Below are 16,254 nucleotides of genomic sequence, written 5' to 3' on the forward strand. Positions count from 1 at the left end.
GAGGACAGACAGCAAGCCACAGATATCTATGGAGGTGTGTTTGTTTCTTTAAGTTCAGATTCATCAGAATCGATCCGATCACCACCACTTGGTGTATGGACAAAAAGCACCTCATAATGTGTGTGCATGTACACAGAAGGCCCAGGGAAAAGTGAGGTAGGTTAATTTGGGTCTTCGGGACTGGGAAACAACAAAAACTACACAAACATTTACAATTCATACTTCCTCTTACATCTATGTGTTTGTGAAATAATGTCAGAAAATGAAGCAGTGCACTGTCAGCAAACATTTCTGTTCCTACAGTTTCTGGTGGTTGTCTGCACCAGCTTGTTTAAGTTACTTTTATATCTGAACAACCTAACAAACACGCATAAGCACAGGACCTGTACAGTAGCAGTTTAGGTAAATATCAAGTATAGTAAAAAGTACAAATAAAAGTATTTTTATATAAGACCACTTTTAAAGTAAGTTAAAGATATCAGCATAGAAAAAGTGATCCTGTTTGCAGCTGTAAAGACTGGATACAGTGTGTCTCAATACTCTGCCAATTTACACTTATCAGTACTCAGAACTGCCATCAGTTATTTTATTTTTGTGAAAATATGACATGCTGAAATTAGATGGCCAAGTTAAAAAAAAGAGTGTTTTCAAAGCTGCCTCTTTCTGAGCTACTGCCCCTGTACAGACAAATCAGTGCTAAAACAGTTTAGAACGACTGAGCTGAGCTTCTTCTATAAGCACACACATTTTTCCAGCTCATTTCCCCTGACACTGTCTGTGTTCTCTCACTCTGATGAACCCCCTTTACATTCTTGGTTACACAATTTTCTTTACTTTAACTGCTCACCAGTGAAGAAGAGAATTGAAGTTCATAACCCCCAAAATTCCCTCACTTATCTCTGTCACTCACGCAGACACACTCACGACATGAAGCTTTCAGCAACGGGCAGACAGTTTTCACAGTATAAAAATATTTCACTTAACCACACAGAGGTCCATGATTTCACATTAAGCACACATTGGAGAAGCTCTGAAGCCACAAAACGACAAAAAATATTCATTAAGAGCTGCAGTATAGAAGAAAGACTGGGAGTTATCAAATCTCAGCCAAAACTGAAACAAAAATATTTCCATGTTTTTGTCAGATGTTACCAAGATTGGACAGAACATCTAAGATTGTTATCAAGCAATACTCGGCAGTGTTTAATCATGTAATGTTCATGTTGATCCTGCAAGGTGCTGACAGATCATGATTTGGAGTTAATTCCAAATGAGGCCTCTACCTCCAGAATCTAATGAATCATATAGGTTACACCTGGTGAAAACAGCTGAAATCATCCTCTATAATGCAGGGAGACTCCTCCTTTTCACTTACCATTGTTTCACGAGTGCTCTCTCTGCTTGACCAGTGCACAGCGCCGATGATCCCTGAATAATGACTTGCATCGGCCAGTTTGACTCAAGCATTCAGGAGTTATTTTCTGTATGAACTTGAATATTTAAATTTAGTAAACAAACTGAACTGCATGTGTAATAGATCAGTCAAGAACACCGGCTGAGCATTGTTAGCTTTTAGCCACACTGCTAACGAGTGATCACAGAGGGACACCATCACCGCAGCAATCACGGCTACATTCTCCGTCTGTAGAGGAAAACACTCGCACTCTAAACAGGTGAGTGTTTCTGTTAAGGGCAGATCTTTGAAAGGCTTTAGCAGCATTGTAACAACAGTTCACTGCAGATGTTAAGACTCCTCTCAGGCGCTGGTGCCCTCGTTCTCCGCCACTTGGTTCTCACTCGCCGTGGTTCCGTGGGTGTTGAGGATTGGCGGGGGTTCAGAAACGTCTCGCTGGCTGCCGTGCTTCGAGTGGCTATCTAACTGATGAAGGCTGCTGTGAGTGGAGAGCGGGTGGTCTAGACGCGGCATGCTTCCATGGTAACTGCGCTGCTCTGTACCTCTGTGAACCAAAGTATCACTCCTGAGAGAAAGAGGAATAAACAAGAGGAAAACAGGCTTTACTTCATGGAGTTCACACAGTTTGACAAACAGTCATAGATTTTCTTCTCTACCTGTCGTCACGAGTTCGCCGCAGGCTGCCATGGTAGCTAGCTTTGCTGTGGACACTGCCAGCCTTACTCTTGGTGGAGGCAGTGTGGCCATGGTGAGTTCTGATTGGTTCATCCAAGTCATCTAGGGCAGCTAAGTGGGTGGAAGAGGCATGGGTAGATGTGCCCTACAGGAGGATCAGAGGTCAGATAGATGCAACAACTTCTGATATTGATCTAAGACAAGACATTGCTCTTAAAATTGTTTATCAATAACATGACACTTTACAACATTAAAGACTCAAATTAATCAGAATCAGGGGTTTACTGTTGCACAATATGTCTGCTTAATAATAATAATGTATAGCTTTGTTCGATAACAAAATGTTTTCACAAAAAATGTCATGTCTAAAGAAAAAAATGATATAATGAGAGTACAGTACATATTATCTGTTATTCTGAAAGTTTTCATGTTTGCAGAAAATAAATTTTGCTTAATAACACATGTTCTTCCCAGCTGTCTTGTTGCAAAGCTGACTTTAATCTTGGATTATGCTCATGTAGATGTCTAATGCCCTTGAGAAAGCTAGTCTAGTCTGTTTATCCAGGCTGTGGATGAAATAACAGACAAGAATATGTTTTGATCTAAGTATCAGTTAGGCAAAGTTGGATATGGCCTCCTCATGTTCTAAGTTTTAGCTGTACAGACTTCATTTAAAAACAGCCTTAAATCTATACAAGATTTGCTCAAACTTTGTGTTTCCATCTATAATGATACTATACTTATTACTGTTTACTCCTGAATATATTAGAACCATAACTACAGAAACTGCTACTCCTATAGCTTTAGCAACAGGTGTTAAAATGTTGACTTTCTCTATTTTTTATGACTGCTGTTGGCAGTCTTACCTGAGTGGATGTTCCTCTGGACTTCCTGATGATGGGGGTGTTTGGCTCCCGCAGCAGGGACTGGGCGAAGTCTGGCTGCTCCTGCAGCACCTGACGAGACTCATTCACTCCACTGCTGCAAGGAGAAAAGGGTGAGAAAAAGGTGTGAGGAGGAGGAGTGAGAGATGGACAGGCAGGTCCAGAAATACCAGATACAAAGTTTAAAAAGTGGAAAGGAAGTAGAAGGGTCAGGTAAATGCAGAGGTGAAGACAGGGGCAGGAGGGGGAGGAAAACGTTTTGGTATTGTTGTTGAGGATTGAAGGAAATAGGGGTGTGAATAACTGTCACTACAGAGAAAAAAACTTGAGATAAGTATAAGTAAATCTAATGCTCTGTGAAATATGAGAGGAGACAGTGTTTTCTTTCTAAAGTGATGAATTCACTGAGATAATAAGACTTAGCGGCATAGTTTTACAGGTACATCTCAAAAAATTAGAATATCATGAAAAAGTTCAATATTATTTGTCACTCATTTCAGAAAGTGAAACCCATATATTATAGACACATTACGCATAGAGTGAAATATTTCAAGCCTTTATTTCTTGAGATGTTGATTATGGCTTACAGATAATGAAAACCCAAAATTCAGTGTCTCAAAAAATTAGAAGAAAAAAGGCTTGAAATAGTTCACTCTATGTGTAATGAGTCTATACAATATATGGATTTCACTTTCTGAAATGAGTGACAAAAACTGAACTTTTCATGATATTCTAATTTTTTGAGATGTACCTGTATATATGGTTAAAATTAGACATGTATCTATGCAATCTGAGCTCTCACAAGTTAGTAGTCATTCTACCTTTTATAGGAATCTTTACAGTTTTTACACGGGAGGAAAAAAGCAGGACCGACAAATTAAAAATCCCCTCTTTCTTACTCTTTTCGTCTGCGTCCATGCAGAAAGCTGGCCCATTCAAAGCATGTCTTCTTGCTGCCCACCCAGAACACAGAGGGGATTCCCACCACTAGCATTGTCAGATACTTTATCAGGAACAAAATCATGTTTGGCCGACTGGTCTGCTCCACCTGAAGAAAACAGAATAGTTAAAAATTTTCTCTACCATTATTAGACTTTTTTTTTAATTTGCTGACAGTCCAGCATTAAGGACACATTTATTCTGCATGAGTAACAAAGTCAAGGAGACAAAATGCTTAGGGTGCCGCTAAAACTATTTGCATACAAAGTTAAACCAAAGAATTCAGTGCTGACAAGCATTTTAATTTGACTCAGGCAGTTAAAATGGCAGAAGAGGGGGAGGTAATCTAAGAAAACCCAGCTGCCTGAGCAGCTGAACTTGAGTTGGGATGTACAGTGAGTGCTTTCTCCTCATCTGAACGCAGGATATATAACCTTCCACCAGAGGGCAGGAGTTTATAGCAGCTGAGGAGGTTAGGCTCTTTGTTCAAGGAAGTTTTGATGTTTTACAGACTGATTTATGATTTTATATAAATTACCCAAATATTCTCAACTTGTTAACGATGTTTAAAAAACATCTGTGGAGAATTTTGATGCACAGGCAGAGATTAATTTTAGGGCTGAGAGTACCGTAAATCTGAATGTTTAGAATTGATAAAAAATAATAATAATAATTAAAAAACTAACAAATACGTAGCTTTTTCCAGACCAGTGTGAGTCAGTGGATTAGAATTAAAGAGAGACAACACCAAAAGTCCTAATTTTTGTTGTTGCTTTGAAAACTACAAATAGCTTTCCCACAATCAGCACCCACTGCATGTAGTGTTTGAAAAGACATGATTATATACTTAAGAATAGTTGGTAAAGCAACCACTCTGAGTAAAATATGGAATATAATCTGCTAAAGATTATTTTCATTAAAGCAATTTAACACTAATATCATCTCCCAAGTCTATGGAGGCAAGCTATCCTTGTTATCAAAGAAACAGGGGCCTCAAAATTACTTTATACTGTATATATGAATAAGACTTGTATCATCTAGCACAGACTAGGATTAAACATCTCAAATGAAGGTCTTAGTCAAACTAATAGCCTGTTGTGCCCAGTCTTTGCTCACCCATACGCACACACTAAACCTGAACTTGAACAATTCCTACAGAACTTTCAATTATCCAAAAACATGGCAATTGTACCCCACACACAAAACCCCCCAGGGTCAAGATCAAATAACACATTGTAATAATGAAATTCCAGAGCTACAGCAGTCTGTAAAGGGGGTTTCTCTTCATGAGCTCTTAACACACAAAGCTATAGACACATGCACACATACACTAACAAGAAACATAAGCACCTGCACCTGCCTCCACCCCCCATCTAATCTCAGTCACAAATTAGCTGACACTTTCTAGTCATAAAACTCCCAATAACACTTTGCTACTTATCAAAGCTAATTTAAAAAAAAAACAAAAAAAAAAACCTCATAACTCATTCATACAAGAAATGGACAGATCTTTTTGCTGCATTGGGTCCATCCACATGACGGACACCAGCGAAGTGTTTGTGTCAATAATTTACACATTTATTTGGTTACTCATTTAGCACCAGTCTGTACAAAAACACATTCCAACAACCTTTCATGACAGCTACAAAGACGTTACAGACTACAGGCAGCAGAGCATGACTGAGCAAGTCCTGAGAGGGAGAAAGAGAGAGAAGTGTGTGAGAACCAGCAGACAGAGAGTAAGACAAAGAGTGTAACACAGAGCTGGGAGCTTTGTGGGGAGCTTGTCTGTGGAGCTGTATTAGCTGAGCTAATGATGCATACTGCACTTTGCTCCCTCTCCTCCACAAATGCATACTCACTCGACCACAGACATGTACCACAGCCAACTCTGTCTCTCACATAAATCCACACACGGACACAAAGTCTCAGCATATAAAAGGGTTATTCCAATAATGATTTTAGCCTTTTCAAGGGTTTGCCTAATATTGATCATATTTGAACAACTTGAATCAAGTTTTCTCATCCATATGCCTGTTTACAGACTGTCTGCTTGTCTTTTGCCCTCAACCCAGCAAAAACTAGTAAGTACATTTTTATCGTAAGATTCTTAACCAATAGAATAATGGACAAAAGTGCCTCGATAAGGCTAAGTTTGTGAGAGGATGAATTATCCCCCCAGAGTTGGGGTCATCATAGATTTACCACTCACACAAATACACTAACCTTTCCTTTCATAAAAATACAATGGATGCCAATGTCTTAATGAGAAGCGAAAGGCACAGAGGGAAGCAGGGTGTTTCACACCAGCTATCTTTGGCAGTGCGACGACACACACTGTGAGTGAGTGAGAAACAGAGAGATCGGGGGAATCTGAACACTAGAGTACGAGCTCTGATATATTGTCAAAGTCCAGCTGAGATCACAGACAGATTCTAAGAGGCCATCTGTTTCAGAAGGGAGGCAGATGAAAAGTTATGATAAGATATCAAGATTAATTCAAAAGATGACTAACAGTTACAATATCATTAACAACTAAAAGTTTTTTAAGAAACATTTTCAGTGATGAAAAGCAGAGTCTGATGGGCTCTTTTCTGATCATAAGTCTTACAATGATGCAGAAAAGGAATCCAGTTATGATGTGTGTGTACATTCATCAAGCATGAAATCTGGTTAAAACCATTTTAGCACTCGCAGAGTTGTCTGACTTGTCTTACCTAAAGGAGTTTTAATCTTGTTTTAATCTTGATGATTACAGCAGACAGCTCAGAAAAATCACAAATCCACTGTCTCAAAATGTTAGAAAATTACAAAAAAATCAGTCTAAAATAGGGATTTACCAGTGGAATACAGAAATGTCAACCACCTGGAAAATTATGCTCATTTATGCACTTAGTACTTGGTTGTAGCTTCTTTTGCACAAATTACTGCATCAATGCAATGTGTCAATGGAGTCCATCAGTTTGTGTCACTGCTGGGGTGTTATGAAGCCCAGGTTGCTTTTATAGCAGCCTTCAGTTATCCTGTTTTGTTGAGTCTGGTGTTACTCATCTTCCTCTTGACAATTCCCCAGAGATTGTCTTTGGGGTTCAGATCAGTCCAGTTGGCAGGCCAAACAAACACAGTAATACCAGGGTCAGCAAACCCGTTTCTGGTAGTTTTGGCTTCACTGTGGACAGATGCCAAGTCCTTCTGGAATATGAAATCAGAATCTCCATAAAGCTTCTCAGCAGATGCAAGCATGAAGTGCTCTAAAATCTCTTGGTAGACAGCTGACAGCATTGACTCTGGACTAGATAAATCACAGTGGACCAACAGCAGCAGATGACATGACACTCCAAGCCATGACTGAATGTGGAAACTGAAAAGAGTGGCTTCCAAGCACCTTCGATTCTGTGCTACTCTGATGTTCCTCCTGACTCTGGGTCCTTGATTTCCAAATGAAATGCAACATTTACTTTAATCTAAAAACAGGAGTGGACCACTAAACAACAGTCCTGAGTTTTTTCTCCTAAGCCCAGGGAAGAGGCTTACTGACTCCAGCCTCAGTCCACTCATTGTGAAGCACCCCTAACTTCTTGAATCTGCTTTGTGTGACAATCCTCTGAGGGCTGAGCTCATTCATTGAGGACAATTGTCCTCTGAACATTTGTCAAGTCGGCAGTCCTTCTCATGATTGTGGTTGTGTGTACTGAACAATAGTGAGAGAATGAAGGATCAGAAAACCTTTGCAAGTTGTACTTTTCCACAATATTTTAATATTCTGAGATAGTGGATTTTAGATTTTTGTGAGTCGTACACCTTTATCATCAAGATTAAAAAACATAAATGTTTTACTTTGTATAAGATAAATCTAGAATATATGGAAATATAAGAATAATTTTACCCCAACCAGGAAGAAATGATCTCAACAAGTATTGAAAATAGAAATTATAGGTGTCTAAATTTCAAACACTAGTCAATATAAACATCTCCACAGATGAAACAAATCCTTTTAACCAGTAACACATACTTTATATTGTTTATATAGCACTGTATGGCCATCTCACACATACACATTTCTATCTTATTTACCTTGTAGGGACAGGGGATGTGATAACGCCTGCAGTTCTCCTCCATCCATGTTGTCTCCCAGATGCTCCTGTAGGTGTGCTCATACAGGTAGCACCCAATCACAGTCAACAAAGGGACCAGGTAGAGCACTGAGAACACTCCCATACGGATCATAAACTTGACTAGTTTGGTCTGGTTCTCTTTCTCCAGAGGGATCTCCATGCGTACACGGTTCAGAGCAACAATTCCCACTAGGAGGAGAGAGACACCAACCTGAATAGACAGAGAGACGAATGCGAAGATACTTTAAATCCAATTAATTCATCTTTTTTACAAGCTGAATAATTGACACATAGACACGCAAAAAGGCTGGCAACATCCCACGAATCCATTCAAACCCTTTATTTATCTCTAAAGCCAACAGTTCACTGCTGTATCACTTCATCCACCCATCCATTAATCTGTTCGCTCACCCATCCATCCTTCTCATCAACTCTTTCATCCACCCACCCACTCATTCATCTCCTGACTGTACTTACTGCCACATTGAGGCAAAGCGGTGCCAGAACAAACCACCTCAGGGCATCGATGTCATACAGCCCTATGAAACACACTCCACTGATCCCATCTCCTTCAATTTTGTTCAGGGCCAACAGGGTGACAGTCAGGGCCCCTGGGAGCCCCCAGGCCACCGCATGGAAGAGGAGGGCTTTCTTCTCAATGGCCTCACTGCCCCATTTAGGCACAGCGGCCAGGAACCAAGTGATTGTTAGTATGACCCACCACACGCTGCCAGCCATGGTGAAGAAATACAGGACCATGAAGAACAGGGTGCATACCTGAGAGAGAGAAAGAGAGGGAGAGAAAGGGAGAGAGAGAGAAGGAGAGCATTTGGTTTTGGTCAATCAAGAGCTCAGCTTGTGTGTCAGGTTATTATTAGGAAAAAAAGATCTCACTAAAGTTTGGTTGAGAAATTTGATTGTTTGCATGAACACATAAGATGAGATAAGATAAGACTTTATTGATCCCCAGAGGGGAAATTCTGGCATCGCAGCAACACAACCAGTTGTAAAAATACAATAGAATTAAACAAATAACTAATGCAGCTCAACACAAAAAATCTGAGAAAACTGTAAGAATTTTGTGCATTTGTGAAGATTGATTAAACCCTATTGAAAGTAATATTATTAGAATATTACATGAGTTAATATAACCCTAGAAAAATATGCTGCCTGTTTCTACTTGCATAGTTTTGTGGAATAACTTTCTACAAAAATGCAAAGGCGAGTAAGCATTTCCAGTTTCTACCAACTTTTCACCTCAAAGTTTTAAAAAACTGATAAGAAGGTGGCATGAGACTAATGTCTAATCTGCACTGCTCACTTTCTGTCTAAAGATGTTGTTGGGCATTTTCATTTGGCCAGAACTACAGTTAGTCATAAAAAACAGGAAAGAAATAAATTAAGTTCTGTATCTGACGCGGATGTAAGTGCAATTCATTTGGCTTTACTTTGTGAGCCTACTTTTGAATGTGTTCCCCTTCATTACTGTTTACTAGTTTCCCCTAATTTGACTGCCATTTCTTAAAATTTAGATTGTTGTTTTAACATCTGCTCAAACCACATGTGAACTAATCAAAACAGTCCAACCATTAGATACCGTGGAGCCTATCTATAAAATAGATAAAAGTAAGTCCTGTTTTACTAAAATAAAATACATAAACCCCAAATCCTGCTGTGAAATATGTTTAACTTTGAATACTTAGGTAATAGTTAAAAATAACTCAGAAAAATACTTTGAAGAAGATTAATTAGTAACACTATGTTTTTGAGTGTTTATCCTTATTTAAATTAATGTAAGAATTATGTATACTGCTGCTTTTATGAGTAAAAAGTATCAGTATCGAGTATCAGTATTGGCAATTCTGGCCCTTTATTTACTCGGTACTTGATCAATATTACATTCATCAGTTATTCTCAGAGTCTGAAATGAAACTGAAGAAAGCACAAACATTACTATGACACCTGATGTTATTGCAGAGATAATAAATGGATGGATGGGTCAAGTGAGGCTCTCACCTTGTTATGTGAGCCCTGTGTTATGGTTGAGGCTCTGAACTGGGTGGGGCTGACTGCATTACAAGCTACCCTGTCCTCCAACAGAAAGCCCAGAAAGAAAACCAGCGACACCATGACATAACACACAGCGTAGAAGATTATTGGCCTTTCAGGGTATCGAAACCTAAAAAAGATAAAAGATAGATATATAAATCAATTTTTCCTCCTCTTATTTACCTGGTAGAAGCTTTTACACATCAATCCATTTAAACCTGGTAACATCGATGAGAAATGTCAGAAAGGTGAAGAGCGTTGCCGACAGACAGACGATGGAAACCACTCCTACAAAGTAGCGGATGAAGGTCAGCTCCTGCCGGTTGAAGAACATTGAGGGGCAGGGGGCAGAACAGTCCCTCCTGCCCATGAATGTGTAACCGAGGTCTGGGTCAACTTTGAGCTCTCTGGGACACCAGAAACCATAGTCTCTTTGGACGGTCATGGATGACTGGTCAGTAGGGTCAGAATTTGTTTGCAGGTCTTCTGGGCGAGGATACGGCTCATCACAATCTGGGAACCTGGAAAAAAATGTAGCAGTTTCTTTTATGTGTTATCCATTTTGCTGAGACACTTGCTGAAATACTAGGAGGAAAACACTTGAGACAGCCCTGACTAACATGAATAACTTAACACAAAACACTTTTCATTCGAATGGACCAAAAAGATGAGTAAACGCCTCTTTAAAACAGTTTCACACAGACTGAAAATTCTACCTTTTATAAAGGAATGAGTCACTGCAAAGATGTTATACTATGCTGCATAAGTTTAAGCTGAGTACACAAAACATTTTGCCATTAAGTGCAGAAATACAAGTTAATTAATAGTCATAAGGCTGAATTAAAACGCTGTATGAAGAAAGGCAGGGAAGGATTAAGGGAGGGGCCATCAGAGATGTACGATCTGCAGCCAGACTGTCTTGTGGTAAAATTATGTGCCACTGAGTCTTAAGTACTATAAGCTCACAATAATGTTTAAGTATCATTACACAAAAGTGGTATAAAAAGTTCTCCATGCACACATTCCTGCATACCAAAGAGCCTGTTCAATCAATCAATCAATCAAGATTGGTCCATTCTATCAGACTATCAGGGGCCTCTTACACATGTATTGTTAGATATATGTTTGCTCAGTACAGCTGATATGTAAAGTTGGTATGAGATAAATAAAGGCAGAAAAACACTGCTTTAAAATGTTATCATTTGCTAATGAAACCTAGTTTTTCAAAAATACATTTGTTTATGAAGTGTGGATTAATTTGGGGTAAAGTCTATTTTTATTTCAACTCATAAATTCCCTTTATCTGTCTCAAAAACCTATTGCATTTGTCTCACCTTCTTATTTTCAAGTATCAATTTGATGCTAATGCGATACTCATACACACCTGCTACACTCCATGTCATCTGGCCATGACAGTCCAAATATCTCCATGAGTTTGTTGCACTCATCTTTGGCCCTCTGGCAGAGCGTTCGACATGGCATGGACACCTGGCCGTACACAGTGCACACAGGGGCATACAGGGCACACAGGAACATCCTCAGGTCTGCACTGCACACCAGGTTTACCATGGGATGAAAAGGCTGTGGAGGAGAGAGAAGGGGAAAGAAATTTAGAGGTTTTATTTCATGTTTGAGCATACCACAAAACTCTGACATGGGGTGAATGTGCATGGTCAGTATATAGTACACAGCCAAACAAAGGTCCAAAAACAAACACCTGCTCTTCATCTTTCCAAGGTTACACCACAGCATTAGTTGGAAGCAATTTGACAAACTTGCTGTTAAATCTGCCATGCATCTTGGACAGGCTAGGCTCAGGAAAAAGTTATCTTCCATCAACGGAACATATGAGGAGGCTCATATTTACCCTGAAATAGCCATCAAAAAGAAAGGAGGGGGTGCGAGTGGAGGGACAAATGAGTCCTTACTCCTCTGCGGCAACTTATACTACTTAGTATTCCATCAATATTTAGAAGCTCATGAAATATGTATGGCAGCAATCAGATTACCAAACATCCCTTTGAAGTACAGGACAGCAAAGACAGACCTCTGAAGGTTGAGCCGCAGCCATGTGTCAATCCACTGAGCAAACAAACAGCAGGCCTGTCCACACTCTGAAGATGAGAGATCTCTTTTCTCTGATAGCTGCGTAAAGGTTAAAGAGTCAGACATGTGACCTTCAGGCTGCTGGTTCAAATCCACAAAATGATTGGAGAAATGGGAATGACTACTTTTAACAACTACTGCTGACATTTCCCTGGACAGCTAATATTCTGTATAAAAAACAAAGATCCCACCATTTCTTGGCTGTGTTTGTGTTTTCTGATAAAATGAATCAGATGACTACTTCTGCTACATAAATTATTCCTCAGTTTGTTAGAAATACATTTCCTTGGAAGTAACTTAGTATTTCATTGATACAAATTTTATCAGGCTAAAGACCATGAAATAGAGACACAGTTTTCTGGTAGGAATTGCTTTGCGCTGAGAGGACTTAATGCCATTGTAGGAAACTTTGTACTGGTTTTGGTGACCCCTGTAGGCAATGCGGTACCTCTTATCTTGTTGCTGATTTTGTCCTTTACATGAGAGGTGTTTTTAACACTCTGGGGAGAACTATTCCTAAAGATCTATGTCAGATAAGTCTATTTCTAAACTATACAATGCTCCTTAATGCAAGAGATGGTAAAACCGTACACATTAAAGAAAATGGGAGAAAGAAGAAATAGAATGAGGCTTTCTGTGACTCTGCTGGAAAAATATTACAAGGCTCCTAAAAACCAAGAGAAATATAGGTATACAAGCAGGAAATGTTGGATGCAGTCTGGCTCAACAGAGGCAAATCTTTTCCATACATTCCGGGTGTTTCAAAGAAAGGCTGAGATTTATAAAGTTAACAATAGAAGAGGAGACATGCTAACTGTCTGTCAAATATATACATATGCATTTCTGAAAGGTTACTAGTGTGTATATGTACGTCCATTACAATTGAGGAATGGATCTGGGAAATGAGCACGAAGGAATGACAGACTCTAAGGCTACGTTCACACTACGGACCTTAGTGCTCAATGCTATCTGATTATTTTCTTAGATCTGATTTCTGTTTGGCTGTCCAATCTGCAATCAAATTTCAAAAGATCAGATATAGATCTGATTTAGAACCACATATAAAAGTAGCCTGAATCTGATACAGAAAGATCAGATTCAATGTGACTCGTGCTGTTCATGTAGCCGAAAAAAAAAAAAAAAAAAAAAAAAAAAAAATCAGATATGATTCACTTTAACTGCAGTGTGAGTGTAACCAGATCTGAGTTTATCCAAACTCGCCAAGAAGTGCTGAGTAATTATTGGAGCTTACATTTCAATCCCAATTTCACCTTCCCACAATAGGTAGAAAACCTTTATTAAACATTACTGTGCCACATGTCAAGGTACATTTTTCAGTTTGTTGTAATATTTTGGCCATGAAAGAAATTTCCATTGTTTATTTATCGCTGTTATATGTCCTGATTTTACATACCTATGTTTTCCCCTTTTCATATTCATTTATTGCTTGTTTTCTTTTAAGTCTTTACTTTTGATAAATGCAAGTTTTGTAAAATCAGTGAGTAATTGTGTTTAATAATTGTGATCTCAGTATTAATTAAAATAATAATGATCATGATTTTTGTCATGTTGTCATTGTTATAAAGACTAGAAAAATTAACACTCAATCTTTAACCCTTTACCTACTGGCCCGGTGCTGGTGCTGTGTTTTATATGTCAGGAGTATTATTACCGTAACTCTGTCAAAGTTTGTCAGATCAGAAAAATTCCAACGGCGTTTGAAAGCCGAAAATTGTGGGCATGTGCACATATATGGTTCATTACGGTACTCGCAACCATATGACATGAGCATTTATAGCAAAACACCAGAAGTATCGTGAGACTGCTCATGGATTCTCAACACCATAACTCCTCGTAAGTTTGCTCAATCTAAAAAATTCTAATGCTGACAGAGAGCTGAGAATCTGTGCTTTGCACATATATTGCCGGCAATATATGATGTGTGGTATATATGTTACGGTAATGTTGAACAGCACCACGATAACGACAGCTTTGGACAAGTGAGAAAGGAGAGTGTCTGTCATGTGCAATAACAATATGTTACTTGAGAATGTTGAGAATGCATTTTTCCACCTTTATTTTCACTCACTGTCACCTATGTATATAGTTATCTTTCGCACTGTGTTTTGCACACCCAGCGTCCTAGACTCAAAAAATGACTGCTGATTGTTCTAAACATGTATAGGTTCACATTTCAAATGTCAAATCTTTGAATTTAATTTATTTTACATAATTATAAGTGATAGCATCTGAGTATAAAATCCCTAGCAACTTATACACTGGCACTAATTTTTGTTTTGCTCATTTGTCAGCAACCTCCAGACACACTGAGTCTTGTATGAGCTGTTTACAACTTACATGACCTGTTTCTATTATCCTCTTAAGGCTTTTAAAGTTTTCATGTTATGCGTGTTTTATATAGCTGCATTAAAGTTGAGTTTTCACTGAAGCTTTTCAAAGAGAGAAATCAGAGCAGAACTACAACAGCATTGAATGGACACAACAAAACACTTAGCTTGATCGCACACAATACTGCTCTGCGTGTTTGTATGAAATATGTGACATGCGACACACAACAGTGCTCTTTTACTGACTGCTTTGCACAAAAGCTACAGTATATGCTTACAGTCTGTATGAGTGCACTCAGGCAAACACCAATGCATCACTGATTGAGTGTGTGTGTGTGTAGAGTCAGTACCAAGTGTGTTTTGATCGTTCTCAATTGCTGTGTTCTAGTTGTGCACATTGGAGTGATGTTCCACCAGTAAATGGGTGCAGCGGTGCATGAGCTGTCTGACATAGTTTTCAGAATTGTACAGAAGCACATGTGAGTACGCACACACACACACTTACACACACGCATCTCTGGTTCATTCAATAATTCACACATTTACAACCCATGCTTCTCTGGAGTGCTGCACGCAAGCTTCACTGTGTGGGATACAGGGAGACGAAGGAGCTTTGATTGGGGACAAAACTTCATCTTTGAGTAGATGAATTAAACATATTATGTTCAGACAGAATAGCAAATGTATGAGCAACGCACTTTATTCATAAAACAGCTTAATCTACCATTCTCTTTTTGAGCAAACATTCAGCTCTCATTTTGGAAAAAAAAGAGGTTAGTTATGGGTTAATCTCCAAATGCATTTCATGGTTTTCAATTTTATTAGAGGAGAAGATTGCATATTTCAATTTATGTGATATTCATAACGCCCTGCAACTGAACTGAGAAGTTCTTAATATATAATCATGTTTGACTGTTCGATACTGACTCACACGTACTGTCTGTAATGAACAGTGATGAAATGAAGGGAAAGTGCTGCTGTCTTCTTAACAGAGGCATTAATACAGGGTTCCTACACATTTTTAAATATCTAATTTAGGACCTTTTAAGATAGGAAATAAGAAAATGAGTATCGCTTCTTGCATGGTTAATGGTCAAAGGCGTGAAAGGTATGACATTTTTCAGTCGTTAACACCCAAATTTGATGACCTCCGTACATTTAAAGTCTCTATTCTATCAATATACAGCACACTGATACAACATATTTTTGCAGTTTCACCTTTAAAAAGCAAAAAATTTTTTTTTGTCAGGGAGGACTTGTTAAAACAAGGGTGGCTGCAAGGATTCTTAAGAGGACAACTTGATAGCCCAGATGTTAGAGCACTAGACGAGTGTACAGTTTATTTAATCACAGTGAGTCAGATAAAATCAGAGAGGGGTCTGGGGGTCTTCACCCAGGAAATTTATAACATCCAACACTGAATTCTATGAATTATGGAGAGTAATTACATACCAACTTGTGGAAGGAGATGATAAAGGTCGTATAAGGTTGGCTAGAAATCAAAGACTGGATAAGGACATGTCTTAGTCAAAGTGGATTCTAAGATTAAAGAACCTTCACTGGTAAAAAATATCAGACTTTTAAAGATTTTTTTATGGCTTTAAATTTCAAATGTGCAATTCCAGACTATTTAAGGCTTTTCAAGGATCCGCAGGAACCCTGTAATAACAGACCCTCCAATTCTTCACTTGAATATGGGAGTGATTAGACTGAAAAGCTAAAGT

The 16,254-nt window shown here is 38.7% G+C and overlaps 1 protein-coding gene and 1 long non-coding RNA gene across 2 annotated transcripts in view; one reads left to right on the top strand and one right to left on the bottom strand.

Annotated features, from left to right (window-relative positions):
* The first annotated feature begins 1,591 nt into the window (after nt 1-1,591).
* LOC121514020 overlaps nt 1,592-16,254 on the top strand; it is a 52,823-nt gene continuing 38,160 nt past the window's right edge. Inside the window, exon 1 of the long non-coding RNA XR_005992244.1 lies at nt 1,592-1,673. This is a non-coding gene — a long non-coding RNA (uncharacterized LOC121514020). The remainder of the gene's footprint in view (nt 1,674-16,254) is intronic.
* LOC121513993 (frizzled-3-like) overlaps nt 1,673-16,254 on the bottom strand; it is a 37,713-nt gene continuing 23,131 nt past the window's right edge. Inside the window, exons 3-11 of the mRNA XM_041794048.1 lie at nt 11,461-11,657; nt 10,295-10,597; nt 10,044-10,206; nt 8,505-8,804; nt 7,987-8,238; nt 3,873-4,021; nt 2,956-3,070; nt 2,071-2,234; nt 1,673-1,979 (exon numbers count right to left, since the gene is read on the bottom strand). Coding sequence (XP_041649982.1) covers nt 1,757-1,979; nt 2,071-2,234; nt 2,956-3,070; nt 3,873-4,021; nt 7,987-8,238; nt 8,505-8,804; nt 10,044-10,206; nt 10,295-10,597; nt 11,461-11,657 — 1,866 coding nt within the window. The 3' untranslated portion in view covers nt 1,673-1,756. The remainder of the gene's footprint in view (nt 1,980-2,070; nt 2,235-2,955; nt 3,071-3,872; nt 4,022-7,986; nt 8,239-8,504; nt 8,805-10,043; nt 10,207-10,294; nt 10,598-11,460; nt 11,658-16,254) is intronic.

Source organism: Cheilinus undulatus, linkage group 1, assembly GCF_018320785.1.
Source record: "Cheilinus undulatus linkage group 1, ASM1832078v1, whole genome shotgun sequence".
Taxonomy (NCBI): domain Eukaryota; kingdom Metazoa; phylum Chordata; class Actinopteri; order Labriformes; family Labridae; genus Cheilinus; species Cheilinus undulatus.